General features: G+C 34.4%; 2 protein-coding genes and 1 non-coding gene across 7 annotated transcripts in view; all 3 read left to right on the top strand.

The window, feature by feature from the left end:
- LOC111778667 (DExH-box ATP-dependent RNA helicase DExH9-like) overlaps nucleotides 1-8489 on the top strand; it is a 10297-nt gene extending 1808 nt beyond the window's left edge. For 3 of the 5 annotated variants that reach the window (XM_023658621.1, XM_023658623.1, XM_023658624.1), the window contains 11 exons: nucleotides 294-632; nucleotides 1567-1671; nucleotides 2609-2719; nucleotides 3129-3379; nucleotides 3976-4099; nucleotides 4615-4897; nucleotides 4998-5152; nucleotides 5485-5631; nucleotides 5822-6054; nucleotides 7218-7482; nucleotides 7572-8014. In XM_023658621.1, coding sequence (XP_023514389.1) covers nucleotides 294-632; nucleotides 1567-1671; nucleotides 2609-2719; nucleotides 3129-3379; nucleotides 3976-4099; nucleotides 4615-4897; nucleotides 4998-5152; nucleotides 5485-5631; nucleotides 5822-6054; nucleotides 7218-7482; nucleotides 7572-7850 — 2292 coding nt within the window. In that variant the 3' untranslated portion in view covers nucleotides 7851-8014. Of the gene's footprint in view, nucleotides 1-293; nucleotides 633-1566; nucleotides 1672-2608; nucleotides 2720-3128; nucleotides 3380-3975; nucleotides 4100-4614; nucleotides 4898-4997; nucleotides 5153-5484; nucleotides 5632-5821; nucleotides 6086-7217; nucleotides 7483-7571; nucleotides 8015-8094 lie in introns of those variants that run through there. The other 2 variants (XM_023658622.1, XM_023658625.1) reach the window with 2 other exon arrangements.
- A 1173-nt stretch (nucleotides 8490-9662) lies between these two features.
- Nucleotides 9663-9735, top strand: TRNAE-CUC. Its single transcript has one exon. It is a non-coding gene; the product is annotated as a tRNA-Glu (tRNA).
- Nucleotides 9736-12273: 2538 nt separating this feature from the next.
- LOC111779265 (receptor-like kinase TMK4) lies at nucleotides 12274-15379 on the top strand. The gene is made up of 2 exons (XM_023659383.1): nucleotides 12274-14642; nucleotides 14718-15379. The coding sequence occupies exons 1-2, from the start codon at nucleotides 12398-12400 to the stop codon at nucleotides 15236-15238; spliced, it is 2766 nt and encodes a 921-aa protein (XP_023515151.1). The 5' UTR covers nucleotides 12274-12397; the 3' UTR covers nucleotides 15239-15379.
- The last annotated feature ends 1628 nt before the right edge of the window (nucleotides 15380-17007 follow it).

Raw genomic sequence — 17007 nt, 5'->3', positions numbered from 1 at the left:
TTTTTTTTTTTTTTTTTTTTTTTTTTTTTTTTTTTTTTTTTTTTTTTTTTTTTTTTTTTTTTTGATAAGAAATGAGGAGAGGACTGATATTGGAAAAAACAAATTTTGGCATTATGCTGATGTCTTGGTTGTGCCATTCGATATCTTGCCTTGTTTTACTCTTTAATCTTCATTTTATATGATTTAATGGCCTTTGCAATACAATTTTTTTTTGTTATTTGTAGGAAAAAAAAATGTAAGGTTGTTTTGTTGATTTGATAATATGCTGGCTTGGTTGATTGGTATTGATGTAGGTCCACCAACAACCATGTCATATTGTTTATACTGACTTTCGACCAACACCTCTTCAACACTATGTTTTCCCATCCGGGGGTGAAGGCTTATATTTGGTGGTTGATGAAAAGGGACATTTTCGTGAAGATAGCTTTCAAAAAGCTTTAAATGCACTTGTCCCTGCTAGTGATGGTGACAAGAAAAAGGAGAATGGGAAGTGGCAGAAGAGTTTAACTTTGGGCAAAACTGGCGAAGAGAGTGATATATTTAAGATGGTGAAGATGATAATTCAGCGTCAATATGATCCAGTTATACTTTTCAGTTTTAGCAAAAGAGAATGTGAATTTCTTGCAATGCAGGTAATGTCCTATGCTGTTCTTGTTGTTGCTTAGTTGATCTTGACCGGTTGTCAGCATGATTATAGTTTTTGTTGCTCGAGTTGTTAGATATGGCATCATCGTGCTTGTAGTTTGATGATCTATGAAGGATCCAATATGTATCTTGGTAGATAGACAATACTGTTTTTGTTTTAATATTCTTTTTAAATGAAACTACTTTCATTAAAAGGTAAAAACTTTAATACGAGGGAAAGATAATTTGCCCTACAAAGAGGCAGAAGAAATGTAAGAAAAAGCTCCGATTGGCTAATTTTGGAAGGGAAGTATAACTACAAAACTCTTGGAAAAGTTCACCAAGATGAAGCTAAGAATCCAAGAACAGAAAAATCTTTATTATCATTGCCACAAATTCTTTTGCTTATTTCCACCCAAAACTCCCAAAGCATCATGTTAGCCTCAGTCCTTCAAAGGCTCATATATTTTATTTGAAGTGACCACAGAAACATGCCCCATAACTTCTCTAAAATACCAAGAACCTCTCTCCAAGATTTGAGTGAAAGCAGAGTGTAAGAAGAGGTGATAAAGTTTACTAGGCCTCTTATACATAACACCTCAATTGGGATTAACAGAGAGGCAGTTCTTTGGACTCTGTCCTATGTACAAACCCCTCACAAAACTAGGTTTCTTTGAAACTAAAGTTTTTTTGGAGTTTTTTTTTCCTTATCCCGATTAAGTTTTTGGCTATATTGTCTAAGATAATGTGAAGCTCCCACTCTTAGTAGTGATTGGTCAGGATGTTTAGAGATTGAGACTTGCATGTTGGTTCTGCTGTTAGATTTTTTTTGAATCGAAAAAGAAGGAAGCTGTTTGGTTTCATAGAACATTTTAGTTAATTGTTCTCTCTAGGTCATCCCTTCTCCCACAGTTGTCAAATTTAACCTCTTGTTTGTTCCAGATGGCCAAATTGGATCTCAATGGTGATGATGAAAAGGCGAGCATAGAAACCATCTTTTGGAGTGCCATGGATATGCTTTCAGATGATGATAAGAAGCTTCCTCAGGTAAGTGATTGCTCATTTTCCATCAATTTTTGGTATAACATGTTAAGGTTGCAAATTTAGGGTAGGGTGTGACAGGAAAACTTCCATTCCTTGGATGGTTCTCAGATGAAATTACGTTATTACATTTTATTTTGTTGATATATATTTATGTGGTTATACCTCTTTGATTTTACAATTAACAGGGAAATTTGAAGGAAATTGAATTTTCTTGATTTCTGTCATTAATAAGAAAAGTTGGAAGCTCTTTCATTGTACAATTAATATGAAATTTAAACAGATATGCATTACTGGATTGAACTTCTTGTTTCTTGCATTTTTGGTTGAATTTATTTTACGTTTACCACGTAACTAGGGGAAGGAAATTTGAGTTCTATCTTCCATCATTGCATGCAAACCTAACTATTGGATTGTCCGTCTTCAAGGAGGCTTGGGCATTTGCTTCTAAGGTCATTTATAGCTATGAGTTAGGTGTTATTCTTTTTGGATTGGTGCCCCTTTAGATGTGTTTTGACTTCTCTTGTTGGATTTTTTTTGTCTGCTTTTGTATAATCTTTCATATTTTTTGATGAAATCTTGCTGTCTTATAGAAAAAAAAAAAACAAAACAAAATAAAACAAATGGATTAGAAGATTCGTATGCTGCTTACCTTGTCTCTTTGTCTTGGAACTTCTAATAGTTGAGCTACTGGCCTTCTGCTATCGAAACCTCTCCACAATTCTAAGTTGAGGATTTATTATTTATTTATTTTTAAAATCTAACTGTCTTGTTTCTATAACTTATGGTTATGTTGGGATTGGGAAACAATTGGTTGACAGATAAGATGCCAAGTTGAGAAGTCATTAAATGTATTTAACCTTATAGAATTTCCGCTTAGTTGATTTATATGGCTTGTATTTAAAAATTAATTATCTTTCCCTTTTCCGTTGCTTTGAAATAGGTTTCAAATATGTTGCCTCTCTTGAAACGTGGAATAGGTGTCCACCATTCTGGCTTGCTCCCTATTTTGAAGGAGGTGATTGAGATATTATTTCAAGAAGGGCTAATCAAGGTTAGAATTGCAGTAAATGTATTTATTTATTTGCTGTGTGCTCGCCATATAATCTGCTTGATTGCTATCTCATGTAGTACCTAGTATTGCAATTGTGTTGGGTGGCGAGTTGTGACCTTGTTGTATTAAGCATTGAGGCAAGATAAAGGTGCTTTGTCTTAGGAAGTCACTTGCCGTTTGATAACATAGTTTTTCTCCTTCCTCTTCCTCTCTCATAGTACTTTTTCCATCGATAACATTTGTGCACTAACTACTAATGAATTACTCTTGTCATAGTATTTCTTCTTCCAACAAAATTGCATTTAAAGAGCCAAAGAAATTAACATTTGTACCTTATAGACTCCTAAAATATTTGATTACATTTTGTCAATGAATATTTTTAATGAGGTCATTAAAACATTGTCTTTAGTGTTTGTTTGCCACAGAGACCTTCAGCATTGGTTTAAACATGCCAGCAAAAACTGTTGTCTTCAGTAATGTCCGTAAGTTTGATGGAGATAAATTTAGATGGTTATCAAGTGGTGAGTATATACAAATGAGTGGTCGAGCTGGACGGAGAGGAATTGATAAACGTGGAATATGTATCCTTATGGTGGATGAGAAGCTGGAACCATCAACGGCTAAAATGATGCTTAAAGGAAATGCTGATTGCTTGAACAGGTAGCTACAGTTGGTTTTCGCCATTGAATATGTTAAAATCAATTATATTGTCTTAAATTTTTTCGAATGTAGGGATACTATTGAAGGAATGGACCTTAATTTAAGGAATATTTATGTAATTTCTAGTCTTAGTTTAAGAAATATTTATGTAATCCATTAAACAAGAAAATTCATTAACCTCCCTATTTTTCTCTGTTGTTACCTAGTATCTAGGGATTTAGTTAGATTTTCTGTATTATAAAAGGCACATGTACTTCTTTGAAAATAATAAGAAAAGTGAGCAAGATAATTTATACTTGCAACCGATATTTAAGTGATAAAATGAAATATTACCAATGTGGAGAGATGAAGTCCTTAAGTCGAGAGGTGGAACTTCGGAAAGATTTTCCACTTAGCCAAAAGATCATTTAGTTGGCGGATTTATATCAGCCATTAAGATACTTGACGTGCTAAGATGTACTATAGATGAGTTCTAGTTTTTTTATTAATTGCATTTTATAGGATTGTGTTTGGGGTGTAACCATGTCGACAACCTTATTTTTTCAATTCTGTTGTTTAAATAAGTTCCTCTGACATCTTATCTTTTTGCGTTGTAGTGCTTTCCACTTGAGCTATAACATGCTCTTAAATCAAATCCGTTGTGAAGATGGCGATCCTGAAAATCTGCTGCGCAATTCCTTCTATCAGTTCCAAGCCGACCGCAACATACCTAATCTCGAGGTTAGTTTTTGCATCACATATAAGGTTGCTTGGAAATAAAGAAATTAGTTGAAATAAAGAGAACCAACTCTGGGCAACTGAAAATGGAAAGGATGATCTGTTACAAGCAATTGCAAAATAATGTTGTCATCTATATATGTATGTATGTATGTGTATATATATATATATAATATACTGTTTTACATCCTTCAGGTCTTTTTTTTTATCACTATGCTCCTTGAATTATATTTGTTGAACATGATAAAGAACTATTCGTATTTTTCACACTAACCTCTGTGATTTTTATTTGTTGAACATGGTAATGATGTTTTTGTTTTTTGGTAGATACCTATCACTTTGCGTACCTGTCTAGTTATCTTTTAACCTATAATTCTTTTTACCTCATACTAAAGGTGAGAGGTTTAAATCCGTATCTTCACATATTTGTTGAACTTAATAAAACACATGAAAGATCGAACCATATTGTGGTATATATTTCATATAAGTTGACGTGCTAATTCTAGTTATTACTGCAGAAACAAGTGAAAACCCTTGAAGAGGAGAGGGATTCCATAGTGATTGAAGAGGAAGATAGTTTGAAAAATTATTATGATTTGCTAAAGCAGTACAAAAGTTTGAAAAAGGATATCCATGATATTGTCTTGTCTCCTAGATACTGCTTGCCATTTCTACAACCTGGCAGGCTTGTATCTATTGAATGCAACAGTTATGATGTGAATTCTTCCACTTTCTCCATTAAAAACCAGGTTACGTGGGGATTGATAATTAATTTTCAAAGGGTGAAAGGTATTGCTGAAGGTAAAATATCAATAATCTCTCATGCATATTTATTCCTTTTTTCCCCCTTCAAATTTTAGCTTGTTAGTCCTCTGAATCTGAACTTCAATTTTTGTTACAGAGGATGTTAGCATGAAACCGGAATCTGCTAACTACACTGTGGATGTTCTTACTAGATGTGTTGTCAGTAAAGATGCCATAGGGAAAAAAACTGTTAAGATTGTTCAATTGAAAGAGCACGGAGAACCTCATGTTGTTTCCATTCCAATCTCTCAGGTATGGAGTTAGATTATCTATTATAGGCACATCAGAACATGCTTTATGTGAACTGACATTTGAGAATTGGAATAGAGACCAAAGATTACCAAGTTTGACACTGATAAGATCTAGGTTTTTTGAGAAACTACTTGCAGACAGATAAGATTTAGGTTAAAGTTGGTTCAGTTTTCCTTCTGTCCCACCGAACTGATATTTGCTCAAGTAACTGTAAAATGTCTTTCAATCAAGAGATCTATTTTCTTTCAACTATTACATCTTCTGCCGACTGCCATCTTGATTTATTTCAATATAACGTCTTGATGCATACTTTCTTTCTTGTCTACTAATAGATCAGTACTTTAGCCAGTATTCGGATACTCATACCCAATGATCTCTTGCCGTTGGAAGCTCGAGAAAATACATTGAAGAAGATTTTTGAAGTTCTATCAAGATTTCCAAAGGGTGTGCCCCTTCTAGATCCGGAAGAGGACATGAAAGTACGTAATTCTTGGATGAAACATTTTTCATTAATATGGGAATTCAAGTATATAATCTTTTGGTTAATTCACCCGTCTGTACAAGGAAAACCGTTGGCTGGAAGTATAATCTAGCATCTGTTTGCTTCTTCCATTGCTTCTTCCATGCTTTCTTTCTAGATTTTGATTTTTAACTGCATGTGATGTTCAGATTCAAAGTAGTTCATACAGAAAGGCAGTTCGTAGAACAGAGGCCTTGGAGAACCTCTTTGACAAGCATGAGGTGGCAAAATCAACACTTGTTGAGCAGAAGCTCAAAGCTTTGCATTTGAAGCAAGAGTTGACGGCTAAGATCAGGTCAATTAAGAAAACAATGCGTTCTTCTTCTGCATTGGCTTTCAAAGATGAACTGAAGGCCAGGAAGCGAGTACTGCGGAGGCTTGGGTAATTGATCTTTTTCCCCCTCTCTTTTAAGGTACAGGTGTACAATAAACCCAAGAACCCAAACCGACCCAACTCGAATTATAATGGTGGATTGGGTTAGATTATGTGTGTACGTGAGTCGAGTTGGGTTGGGTTGAGAAATTTTTTTAGACCAACCCAAAATTTTGGATTCGTTAAATTGGTAACTTAACCCAACCATAAATTATTTCCAACCCAACCAAACTCAACAAGGTTGGGTTGGGTTGGGTTGGGTTGGGTTGTCGGCAATTTAAAAAAAAAAGGTTTTATTTATTCATAATACATAAACATTCAATACAATCTTAGATAAAAAGTATTACAACCATGCTTACTATGCTTACTAATGTAGTATGGGAATGGAACTCTGTATATATTTGAAAGCCATGTACGAAGGAATCATAAAGTGTGGTATAGACCAAGACATCTCAATCATGCAATATGAACTTAAAAGAAGATGGACTATATTTATTCTTAGATGGTTACAAATTTTGAGTGGTTGATAATTTGGAGTTACGGTGTTTCATGTACTTTAAGGGTTTTTATTTACATTAAGGTTACATTTGCATAGTGGCTAATGATGGTCATAAAGTATGGAAGTTACAACTCTGGAAATATTTCATGGAAGATCAAAGGTTTTCTTTTGAGGTTATATAAAACCATGGATATTGTTTTTGTAAAGTAGACTTGGAAAATGTATGTAGTTTAGGTTGCATGCTTAGAACCATTGAAGCTTGACTTGATCAATCTTGCTTGTGGAGTTATTCAAATCTCAAACAAGTGTTCTTGTCTTGAGATATTCGATCAACAAGTATCTTGGGGTGATTCCTTATCGTCTTGAGATTCTTGGATATATTAATATCCAAAGGTCTTATTCTTCAATGAGGTTATTAGATCAAATTTCCTAGAGTTACAATCATTTGCAATGAAATCAAATGATTCGGGGGTTTTAGCATTTGTGAACTAGGAATTTGCATATCCAAAACGTTTATGAGAGTTCATAGATTCAACTAACTAAGGTCACCCTATTATCATTGCTAGTTCAGGTTGATGGTTTTGATGGTTTTGATTTCATGATAGAACAACAATATCATCAATTGTAGATACATTGAATTAGTTGCAGTATCTGATGTTTTTTCCCATGGCAGTTACATCACAAGTGATGACGTTGTGGAATTGAAAGGGAAGGTTGCTTGTGAAATCAGTAGTGCAAATGAATTGACACTTTCAGAGCTGATGTTGAATGGGGTTTTCAATGACATAAAAGTGGAGGAACTTATCTCTCTCCTATCTTGTTTTGTGTGGCAAGAGAAACTTCAGGATGCAGCGAAGCCTAGGGAAGAGCTTGAGCTGCTATTCATTCAATTACAAGACACAGCTCGAAGGGTCGCTAAGGTTCAGCTTGAATGCAAGGTTACCACAAATTGTTGTTTGTTACTCTATCCTTTTTATTACTTTTCATTGGATTAAAGCATTGAGAGAGAGTTATTGTGAAATTGCAGGTCGAGATTGATGTGGAAGGGTTTGTGAATTCATTTAGAGCAGATATTATGGAGGTTGTGTATGGTTGGGCAAAAGGATCAAAGTTCTATGAGATAATGGAAATAACGCAGGTTTTTGAGGGAAGCTTGATAAGAGCAATTAGAAGACTGGAGGAAGTCTTGCAACAACTAATAGTGGCAGCAAAGGCCATTGGTGAAACTGAGCTTGAAACCAAGTTTGAAGAGGCTGTTTCCAAAATCAAGAGGGACATTGTCTTTGCTGCTTCTCTCTACTTATAATAGGTATGTCTTACCCCTTTTTTAATTTTAATTTTTGTACAACATTTGATTGTTTAATCATATGCGTCTCTTTGTAAAGTTTGTTAACTCTTGTTTAATTATATGCTTCTCTTTGTAAAGTTTACAAAATTTCAATAATAGTCCTCCAAAGACGTTTCCTTTGAGTCTTTTCGGTTGGAGAGGGGAATGAAACATTTGGGTGCGGAAATTTTTTCCTATCAAACGCGTTTTAAAACCTTGACAGGAAGCCCTTGAAGAGGAAGTCCAAAGAGAACAATATATACTAGCAGTGGGTTATTTGTCCATCTTTCTTTTCATGCGGGTGAAGATCACCCGAGAACTGGGCCAAGTCTTGATGTAGATAGGAGTTATGAAGGTGAGGGGAGAAGGAAGCTCACATTATGATCTCAATCATTTTTCTTCTTGTTGTTGTATATCTCGTTCATGTACATCTTCTCTTTGTTTCTCGAGTCAATAGTGAGTTAGACAGAGTTTGAAAAAGGTAAGATATTTGATGATTCCATTATCATACATGATTGAGTTGCAAAAACTTCTAGATAGGTATCCCACCCCTCGAATTGAATTTACTCTAAGGTAGGACATTTTCCATTTTTAAAGGAACTTCATTGCGAGAAACAATTCTATCTCTAATTATAGCTCCTTTGGGATGTAAAATATGACTTTTCTCACCATCCCATAGTGTATGAGATAAATGTATGCATTTCGATTAAAGTCGTATTCTATGATTACGATTCTATCATATGTTTTTTTCATTCCATCGAAAATTGATTTTATGGGACAGACGTTTATGACCTACCCCTCTATGCCCTGTGGTAATGATTCTTTTGGCATTACGACCTTTATCACAATGATGTTGTCCATAGATCAAATTATTTCGTTGATTGGATTTTACTTGATTATCTATGGCTCCATTGAGTTCACGGTGGGGTTTTTGCTCGTCTCAATCATTATTATCATATGATCCATTTCAATGATGTGCTATTGCATTCTATAACTCTTAAGCTCATACTCAATTAAAACTTAGCTCAAATAGGAATTCTTTTAAGTGTTGTTTCCATACCAATTACAATTTAACAAATTTCAATACATCTAATTCAACCGTATATCACTTATAAACTTAATAAATATTCCTATATTCCTATAGAAGCTTAGCTCTAATAAGAAATTTTAAATAGCTAGTTAGTGATCCATGCATATATGATTTGATTCAAATTGCTCCTTATTTCATTTTGAGCTTGGTTTTTGTTAAATTAGGGCATTTTCCTCCTTTAAATTCTTCATAATCTTCTCGTTAAGCCTTAAAATCTTGTAAATCGTTGTTTTATTGCTCTAGATCCTTTTTTTTTTTCACTTATTTATTTACTTTATCTTATGCATACTTATAGTTATCTATATCCCTTAACTTTGTACATTGTTTCAATAATACCCCTAAAATTTTAAAAATTCTATTAATACCATCGTCTTCTCTTTGATAATAAGAGAGAAAATATTTTAATGCACCTAGGATGTGTAGGTGTCCCTTTTTTATAGGGAGTCGGTCCCTGTGTCATTACTACTTTAAAAATTCTATTAATATGATTTCTATATTATATATATATATATATATATATATATATATTTATTTTGTGTTGAAATTTAACAAATAGAAATCAAAATTATCGCAATAGTCAAAATATGAGGGTATGTTCCAACTTATACTTTTTAAATTAGAAGGAAAATGAATCATAGATCTTAAAGGAACACAAATATTATAAATATATATAATATTATTCAATACTCAGAAACAACAACTCCGTTGTAGTCTAGTTGGTTAGGATATTCGGCTCTCACCCGAAAGACCCGGGTTCAAGTCCCGGCAACGGAAAATTTGTTTTTATTTTTATTTTTCTTTTGTTGCCTTTTATTATTATTATTATTTATTTATTTTCGTCTTTCTTTTCTTTTATTTATTTTCAAATTTTAATTTTTCTTTGTCTTTGATTGATGATTTGGAAATTATTTTTGAATTCTATAATACAGATATTATAAATTTTAAAAACAACATTTTTATACTTTTAGTATATTTATATTTTAAAAATGTAAATATTTAAATGCATCGAATAAGATAATTCTTTTTATTAAATATAATATTTCAATTTATAAACTCAATTCATTTTAATAAAATATATATTATATCTTTATAACACTATGTCCATTAAATTCCTAACAAGTTTTTAAATTTTAATAAGATAAATTATTAAAACAAAATTCCTAAACTTTATAGTTTGTCTTAAAAAAAAAAAACTTTTAAACTTTTTAATAGTGTTTAAAAAATATCTTTGAAGTTAAAAATATATATTTTTTTTTTTAAAAGTTCAAAAACTAAGAATTTATCGTTCGTACTATGATTAAAAAAATACACATAAAATTATAAAAATAGCTTAACACTCTTTACTTGTATTAAAAAAAAAAATTTACTATCAATATATGAGCGATAATCGTTTAGCCAATTTCATGGTATTGAAAATTAATATGTAATTTAATAAATATTAATAAAACATATTGGAGAAGTCTCTATAATTTGTTTATTAAATATGACACAAAATAAGAGCACAGAACATGGGGTTTTTATATAAGGGAATTATTTAAAAGAGTATATAGTATAGAATGGTAGGGGAATAAGCAATCACTTGATTTTTTATCCCAAAAAATAAGGGAATATTTCAACATAATTTATATATATATNTTTTTTTTTTTTTTTTTTTAAATTAATGTCTGAAAATTACAATTTCCAAGGTTGTCGTGTTCATTTAAGCACCTTATGTAATTGAAAAGCAAATTAAAAGTAAGAGGTTTTGAAGAATATGCTTAAATTTTGTAGCCACCTACACAAAAAATAAAATAATTTAAAATTCTGAACTAAGATTTTTTTGAGGTTATTTTTCATTTAACATCGGTATATGGTATATGGGTACTTATATTTTTTTGTGATTTGTTCAAAGAGAATAATATCTATCGTAAAGGTAAATGAAACAAAATCGAACAAAAAATCGGTCTTATAACTAGTAAATGACTAGATGTCTTGTGTCACGGTCATGTTTGTCTAAAATATGTTGCCTGTATGTTGAATGTCCTGGTCATGTTTGTCCAAGACATGTTTTATATGGTTTTATGCTTGTTCCATACCTCTTTACTTGCTTTTATATTAAATAGACCTTTAATATTCTTGCTGTACCAATATAGGGGTATATGACTAGTCACCAAAATGTACGGGAGGGAATATGACTAATTGTCAATTTTTTCTACTCGAGTTAAATGCTATTATCGTTGTTGTTTATTTTCTTTTAGCCTATAACATTGTTTTCTTCAAAATTGTCTTCAACTTATTTCCTCACTCACGTTTTTGAAACCATTTATCTCAAACGTGACTTGAGACTTGAGCATACACCAACATTGTTCGCAAACTCCAAATTTCACACGTCTGACTTATTCGCTGGATTAGAATAAGTCGCACAATCGTTGTCTCATTACTGCAGGAGTACAATTGTGACAAGTGGTATTAAAGCCAAATCGACTATTTGAATCGTAATACACAAACATGTATGATGCAAAACAATTGGACAAATCTCAAGCTAACCAGTTGGTAAATATCAAAGATCAGTTACTCTACCTGAGTGAAGTTTCTATGGAACGAGGCTTTTGAAGTCTCACATGAATGAAAATGCCTCTAAGGGCTGAGAAGATCGACGAGATAAAATGCCGCCTTAAGACAATGCTGATTAGGATTGAAGCCATAGAAGATAAAGCTACAATTGTTAGTTGCTTTTAGTAGAAAGTTTAAATCTCTCATCTCTAAATATCGTTGAACCGTGAAACCTATCGAGCAAATTATAATTTTAGTCTCTATAATTTTAAAAAGTCAAAATTTAATTCGTACCATTTTAAATATGAGAATTAGACAATATAGTTCGATAAAATTATCACAAATATATATATATTTATAATTATGAATATAAAACAAAATTTTTATTTAACAAAGCATGTATTGAGTTGTAAAGAAGGAAAAAAAAAATAAATAAATATGTGACGGGAAGAAACGTGGAGTAAACGGTGGAATAAAATGACACGTTGTCGTTTTCACGTTGTTTTAGATCAGATTTTTTGGTTGCATTTCACCATAAAGCTGCCACCTTTGCTTCTCAAATTTCCCCCTTCTCCAATTTTTTTAAATAAAATATTATCCATTTCTATTTAAAATTAATAATAAAATATGTTAATTTTTGTGAAAGTTTAAAATATTATAGATTTTATTATTATTATTTTTTTTTAATTAAAAGAGTAAATTACATGGAACAAGCTTCACAATTGTTAAAAATATAACAATAAAAAAATACAAGAGGCGGTGAGGGAAATACTTCAGACGGCCATGTAGTTTTAACAAATACCCAGTCTCCTCTTTCATTCCCCTGCAACTCACCACTCTGTACCACTCCACCCATTTTATTCATTAAACTCCATCTTCAACCTCATTCTCTCTCCAATCTCCAATGGGTTCCCTCAACCCCCTCCTTTCTCTCTCCACTCTCCTCCTCCTATGTCTCCTTCTCTCCCCCGCCGCCGGCGATGATGCCGCTATCATCCAGAAGCTCGCCGCCGCAATCTCTCCGACCCCGTCCGGCTGGTCCACCAACACCCCGTTCTGCGACTGGAAGGAAATCCGCTGCGACTCCTCCAACCGAGTTACCTCCATTAACTTAGCCTCCAAATCCCTCTCCGGCGTCCTCCCTTCCGATCTCAACTCCCTCTCTCAACTCACTTCGCTCTCTCTTCAACGCAACTCCTTCACTGGCCCCATTCCTTCCTTCGCCAATCTCTCTTTTCTCCAATCTCTCTATCTTGACAACAACAATTTCTCCTCTGTTCCTCCCGCCGCCTTCCAAGGCCTCACGAGCTTGCAGATTCTGAGCCTATCCCAGAATCTTAACCTTGCCCCCTGGTCCATTCCCACTGATTTGACTCAGGCTTCTAATTTGGTTAGTTTCTACGCTGCAAATGCCAACATCGTTGGCTCCTTGCCCGATTTCTTCGATTCGTTTTCTACTCTGCAGGAGCTTCGTCTTTCTTACAACAATCTTACTGGGGTTTTGCCCAAATCTCTCGGTGGATCTGGGATTAAGAGCTTGTGGATGAACAATCAGGTAATGGGGTTGTCGGGTTCTATTCATTTGTTGTCGTCTATGACTCAATTAACTCAGGTTTGGCTTCATAAGAACCAATTTACTGGCCAAATTCCTGACCTCACCAAATGTGAGGGTTTATTTGATCTTCAACTTCGTGATAATCAATTTACTGGGATTGTTCCTCTGTCGCTTATGCACCTTCCTAGCTTGTTGAATGTTAGTTTAGATAACAATAAGCTTCAAGGGCCATTGCCTGTGTTTGATTCAAGAGTACAGGCGAGTTTTAGTAGTGTGAATAGGTTCTGTAAGACAACACCTGGGCAATGCAATGCTCAGGTTTCTGTGCTTCTTGAGGTCGCTGGGGCTTTCGGGTACCCAATTTCGCTGGCGGATGCTTGGGAAGGGGATGATGCTTGCCAGAATTGGAGATTTGTGGTTTGTACTGATGGGAAGGTTACTACAATTAACATTGGGAAGCAACATTTTGTGGGGATGATCTCTCCTGCATTTGCCAATTTGACGAGCTTAAAGAATTTGTATTTGAATGACAATAACTTAACCGGTGAGATTCCAGCGAGTTTGACGACGTTGGCACAGCTTCAGACACTCGACGTTTCGAACAACAATTTGAGCGGACAAATCCCCAAGTTTGCTGCATCAGTTAAGTTGAACACGAAGGGTAATCCCCTGATTGGAACAAGTTTGACCCCTGGAGGACATGATGGTGGGAAGATTGATTCCAATGGCACAACCGTAGATAACCCTTCTTCTGGATCTTCCAATGGATCCTCTGTTTCAGCTGGTGTGATTGTCGGTGTTGTCATCGCTGGTCTTGTTTTTATTGCTGTCTTATTGTTTGTTGTCTTCAAATGTTATGTAAGCAATAGGCATAAGATGTTTGAGAAAGTGAACAATCCTGAGAATGGGAAGGAGATTGTGAATGGCTTGAATGGTTATGCTGGAGTTCCAAGTGAGCTGCAAAGCCAGAGTAGTGAGGATTTCAGCAACAACATCCATTCGTTCGACGGCGGGAACGTAGCGATATCGATACATCTTCTAAGACAAGTAACTAACAATTTTAGCGAGGATAACGTGTTGGGTAGGGGAGGATTCGGAGTCGTTTACAAAGGAGAGTTGCATGATGGTACCATAATTGCTGTGAAAAGAATGGAGTCTGGTGCAATGGGTACTAAAGGAATGAATGAGTTTCAAGCTGAAATTGGTGTGCTTACTAAAGTAAGACATAGACATTTGGTTGGTCTGTTGGGTTATTGCATTAATGGCAATGAGAGGCTGTTGGTGTATGAGTTCATGCCGGAAGGGACATTGACACAACATTTATTTGATTGGGAAGAGAATGGCTATGCGCCACTTACTTGGAAACAAAGAATTACAATTGCTTTAGATGTGGCAAGAGGAGTTGAATATCTCCATAGCTTAGCTCAACAAAGCTTCATTCATAGAGATTTAAAGCCTTCTAATATTCTTCTTGGCCATGACATGAGAGCTAAGGTTGCTGATTTTGGTTTGGTTAGGAATGCACCCGACGGGAAGTACTCCGTCGAGACACGTTTAGCTGGAACGTTCGGCTATCTTGCTCCTGAATATGCAGGTTTTCTTCTAACTCAATGTCTTAAGTTCGAGGTTATATGTTCGTATTGTTAATACTCGATCTATTTTTGAACAGCGACGGGAAGAGTGACGACGAAAGTGGATGTGTATGCATTTGGAGTAGTATTGATGGAGATCATCAGCGGTCGAAAAGCGCTGGATGACACGATGCCGGACGAGCAATCTCATTTGGTGACATGGTTACGTAGAGTGTTGATCAACAAAGAAAACATCCCAAAGGCGATTGATCAAACGCTGAACCCTGATGAGGAGACAATGGAGAGTATATACAAGGTGTTGGAGCTGGCAGGACACTGCACAGCTCGTGAGCCTCACCAAAGACCCGACATGGGCCACGCCGTTAACATCCTTGGCCCTCTCGTGGACCAATGGAGGCCTACGAGCCATCATGAAGAAGAAACAGAGGGGATGGATGTGGGCATGAACATGAGCCTTCCCCAAGCTCTTCAAAGATGGCAAGCCAATCAAGGAACATCAACCATGTTCAATGACCTTTCTTACTCACAGACCCATTCCAGCATTCCTTCAAAACCTTCGGGATTTGCAGACACCTTTGACTCCATGGATGCCAGATGACCAAGAACAAACCAAAAGGATTCTCAACCGTTCTTCATTTCTCTCTTTTATTTGCTTCATTCTTTTATTAATGGACCATTTGAATTTGTTATTCCATTCCATTTATTCGAATGATAAAGGTCTTTCATATCCATAACTTAACCGTAATTGACATGTTCTTTTCTTGAGGTCGAAGAATGGTCGAAAGGGTCGATAATGGGAGTTGGTATTTGGTTGATAACACAGCTTGGATTAGTTGGGCTAGAATTTGAAGCATTGATTCTTCCAGGCTGTGAAAGGTGACAAAAAAAAGCTTGGAATTCTTTGAGCTCAGAGACAGCAAAGTGTAAAATGAGTTGGAACAAAGCTGGAAGAAAGAGAAGGAATGTTGGGTTTTTTTTAAGGATTTATTTTGGATGGTCATGTGGTTCTTTGCCGAATCTTTGAAATATTGTTGGCTGGTTATGATTGATGATGGATTACGCGTCTTCAAGGCTTTGGAATTTGAAGAACATGTCCCTGTTTTGAGAGAGAAATGTGTGGAGGAGGACTGTTCCGACAATGACTGACTTAAGAAACACATCTCTGACCGACCATCGTGACCGGAGATCCCGCCGAGATTAGAGATAAACTAAGACTTTGTTTATTGATTCAGTTGAAATGTTAGACTTTGGTGCCTCCGGGATGCGTTGCGGATTAATATATTTTTCAGGAAAACAAAATTCCTTGTGGTCCATGTTTAATTGAGGAAGTTCGAAGTTTAATATTACATTTATTTAATTTTCTTTTTTTAAGTGTGATATTTAAAATGTCGGATCAACGGACATGCGTTAGCCATCGGCGGCAAAAGTGCGTCCAAATTGGAAACCGACATGCGTCAAACGCATACTAGAAGGATGCGTTCACACCTCTGTGGTGACATGCATGATTGGAGGATGGAGTTTTGTGTGTTTGCGTTTGGGTACTTGGTGGATGTTATCACCCCGTTGAGTATGTGTATGTCTACTTGTCTGATTGATTGTACACTAGCTCTAAGTGATTGAATGTGTCTACTCTTTCTAATTCGATTTGGTACCGTTGAGCTAGACATGAAGTCGGTTAGAGTTTGTGTGACCTGAGTGAGAGAGTTTAGCTGAGCTACCCTGCATGGAGGATTCGACCTATAAGAGCACGTTGATGATGTAGATAGTCAGCAAAATTGGTACCACAGGGTAGCGCCCTCGACCTTGGATGACTCCATGGCTTGTGGGACAACTTCATCCAAATCCCTATTTTAAAAAAATATATTTTTATTATTTTTATTTTATAAAATTCTCCTTAATTAAAAATCAATCAATTTCATTGAAAATTGGGTATCAAAATAATTGAATTAAGTATTACAAAAAAAAAAATATATATATTATCGTAGAACAATACTATTAAAATTTCATATTAATAAATAATATTTTTTATTCTACTCATAACCATTATATTAAATTACTTCATTTTAGATAATTAATTATTGTTATATTATTTTTGTTATTTTAAATAATTTAATTCTAGATTTAACTTTTATTTATATATATAAAAAAAAAAAAGAATAATATAAATATTATGTCAATTTAAAATTTTTGAGCCTGATCTTAAAATTATCTTAAAATAAATTATTTTAATAAAATTACATAAACTTTAAAAATACTTTAATATAATAATAATCAAAATGGTAGAATCAATTATACAAATTTAATTATGAGGTAAATTATTTTAACTGTGATAAATTATTTTTAAAAAAAACTGATTAACATGTATAA

This window comes from Cucurbita pepo, chromosome LG17 (assembly GCF_002806865.2).
Source record: "Cucurbita pepo subsp. pepo cultivar mu-cu-16 chromosome LG17, ASM280686v2, whole genome shotgun sequence".
Taxonomy (NCBI): Eukaryota; Viridiplantae; Streptophyta; class Magnoliopsida; order Cucurbitales; family Cucurbitaceae; genus Cucurbita; species Cucurbita pepo.
This window is presented reverse-complemented; position numbering and strand designations above follow the sequence as displayed.

Excerpts from the sequence above, each read along its gene's own strand:
- LOC111779265 (XM_023659383.1), top strand. The coding sequence starts at position 12,398 with ATGGGTTCCCTCAACCCCCTCCTTTCTCTCTCCACTCTCCTCCTCCTA. Across the intron at positions 14,643-14,717 it reads TCTTGCTCCTGAATATGCAG|CGACGGGAAGAGTGACGACG; the intron begins GTTTTCTTCTAA and ends ATTTTTGAACAG.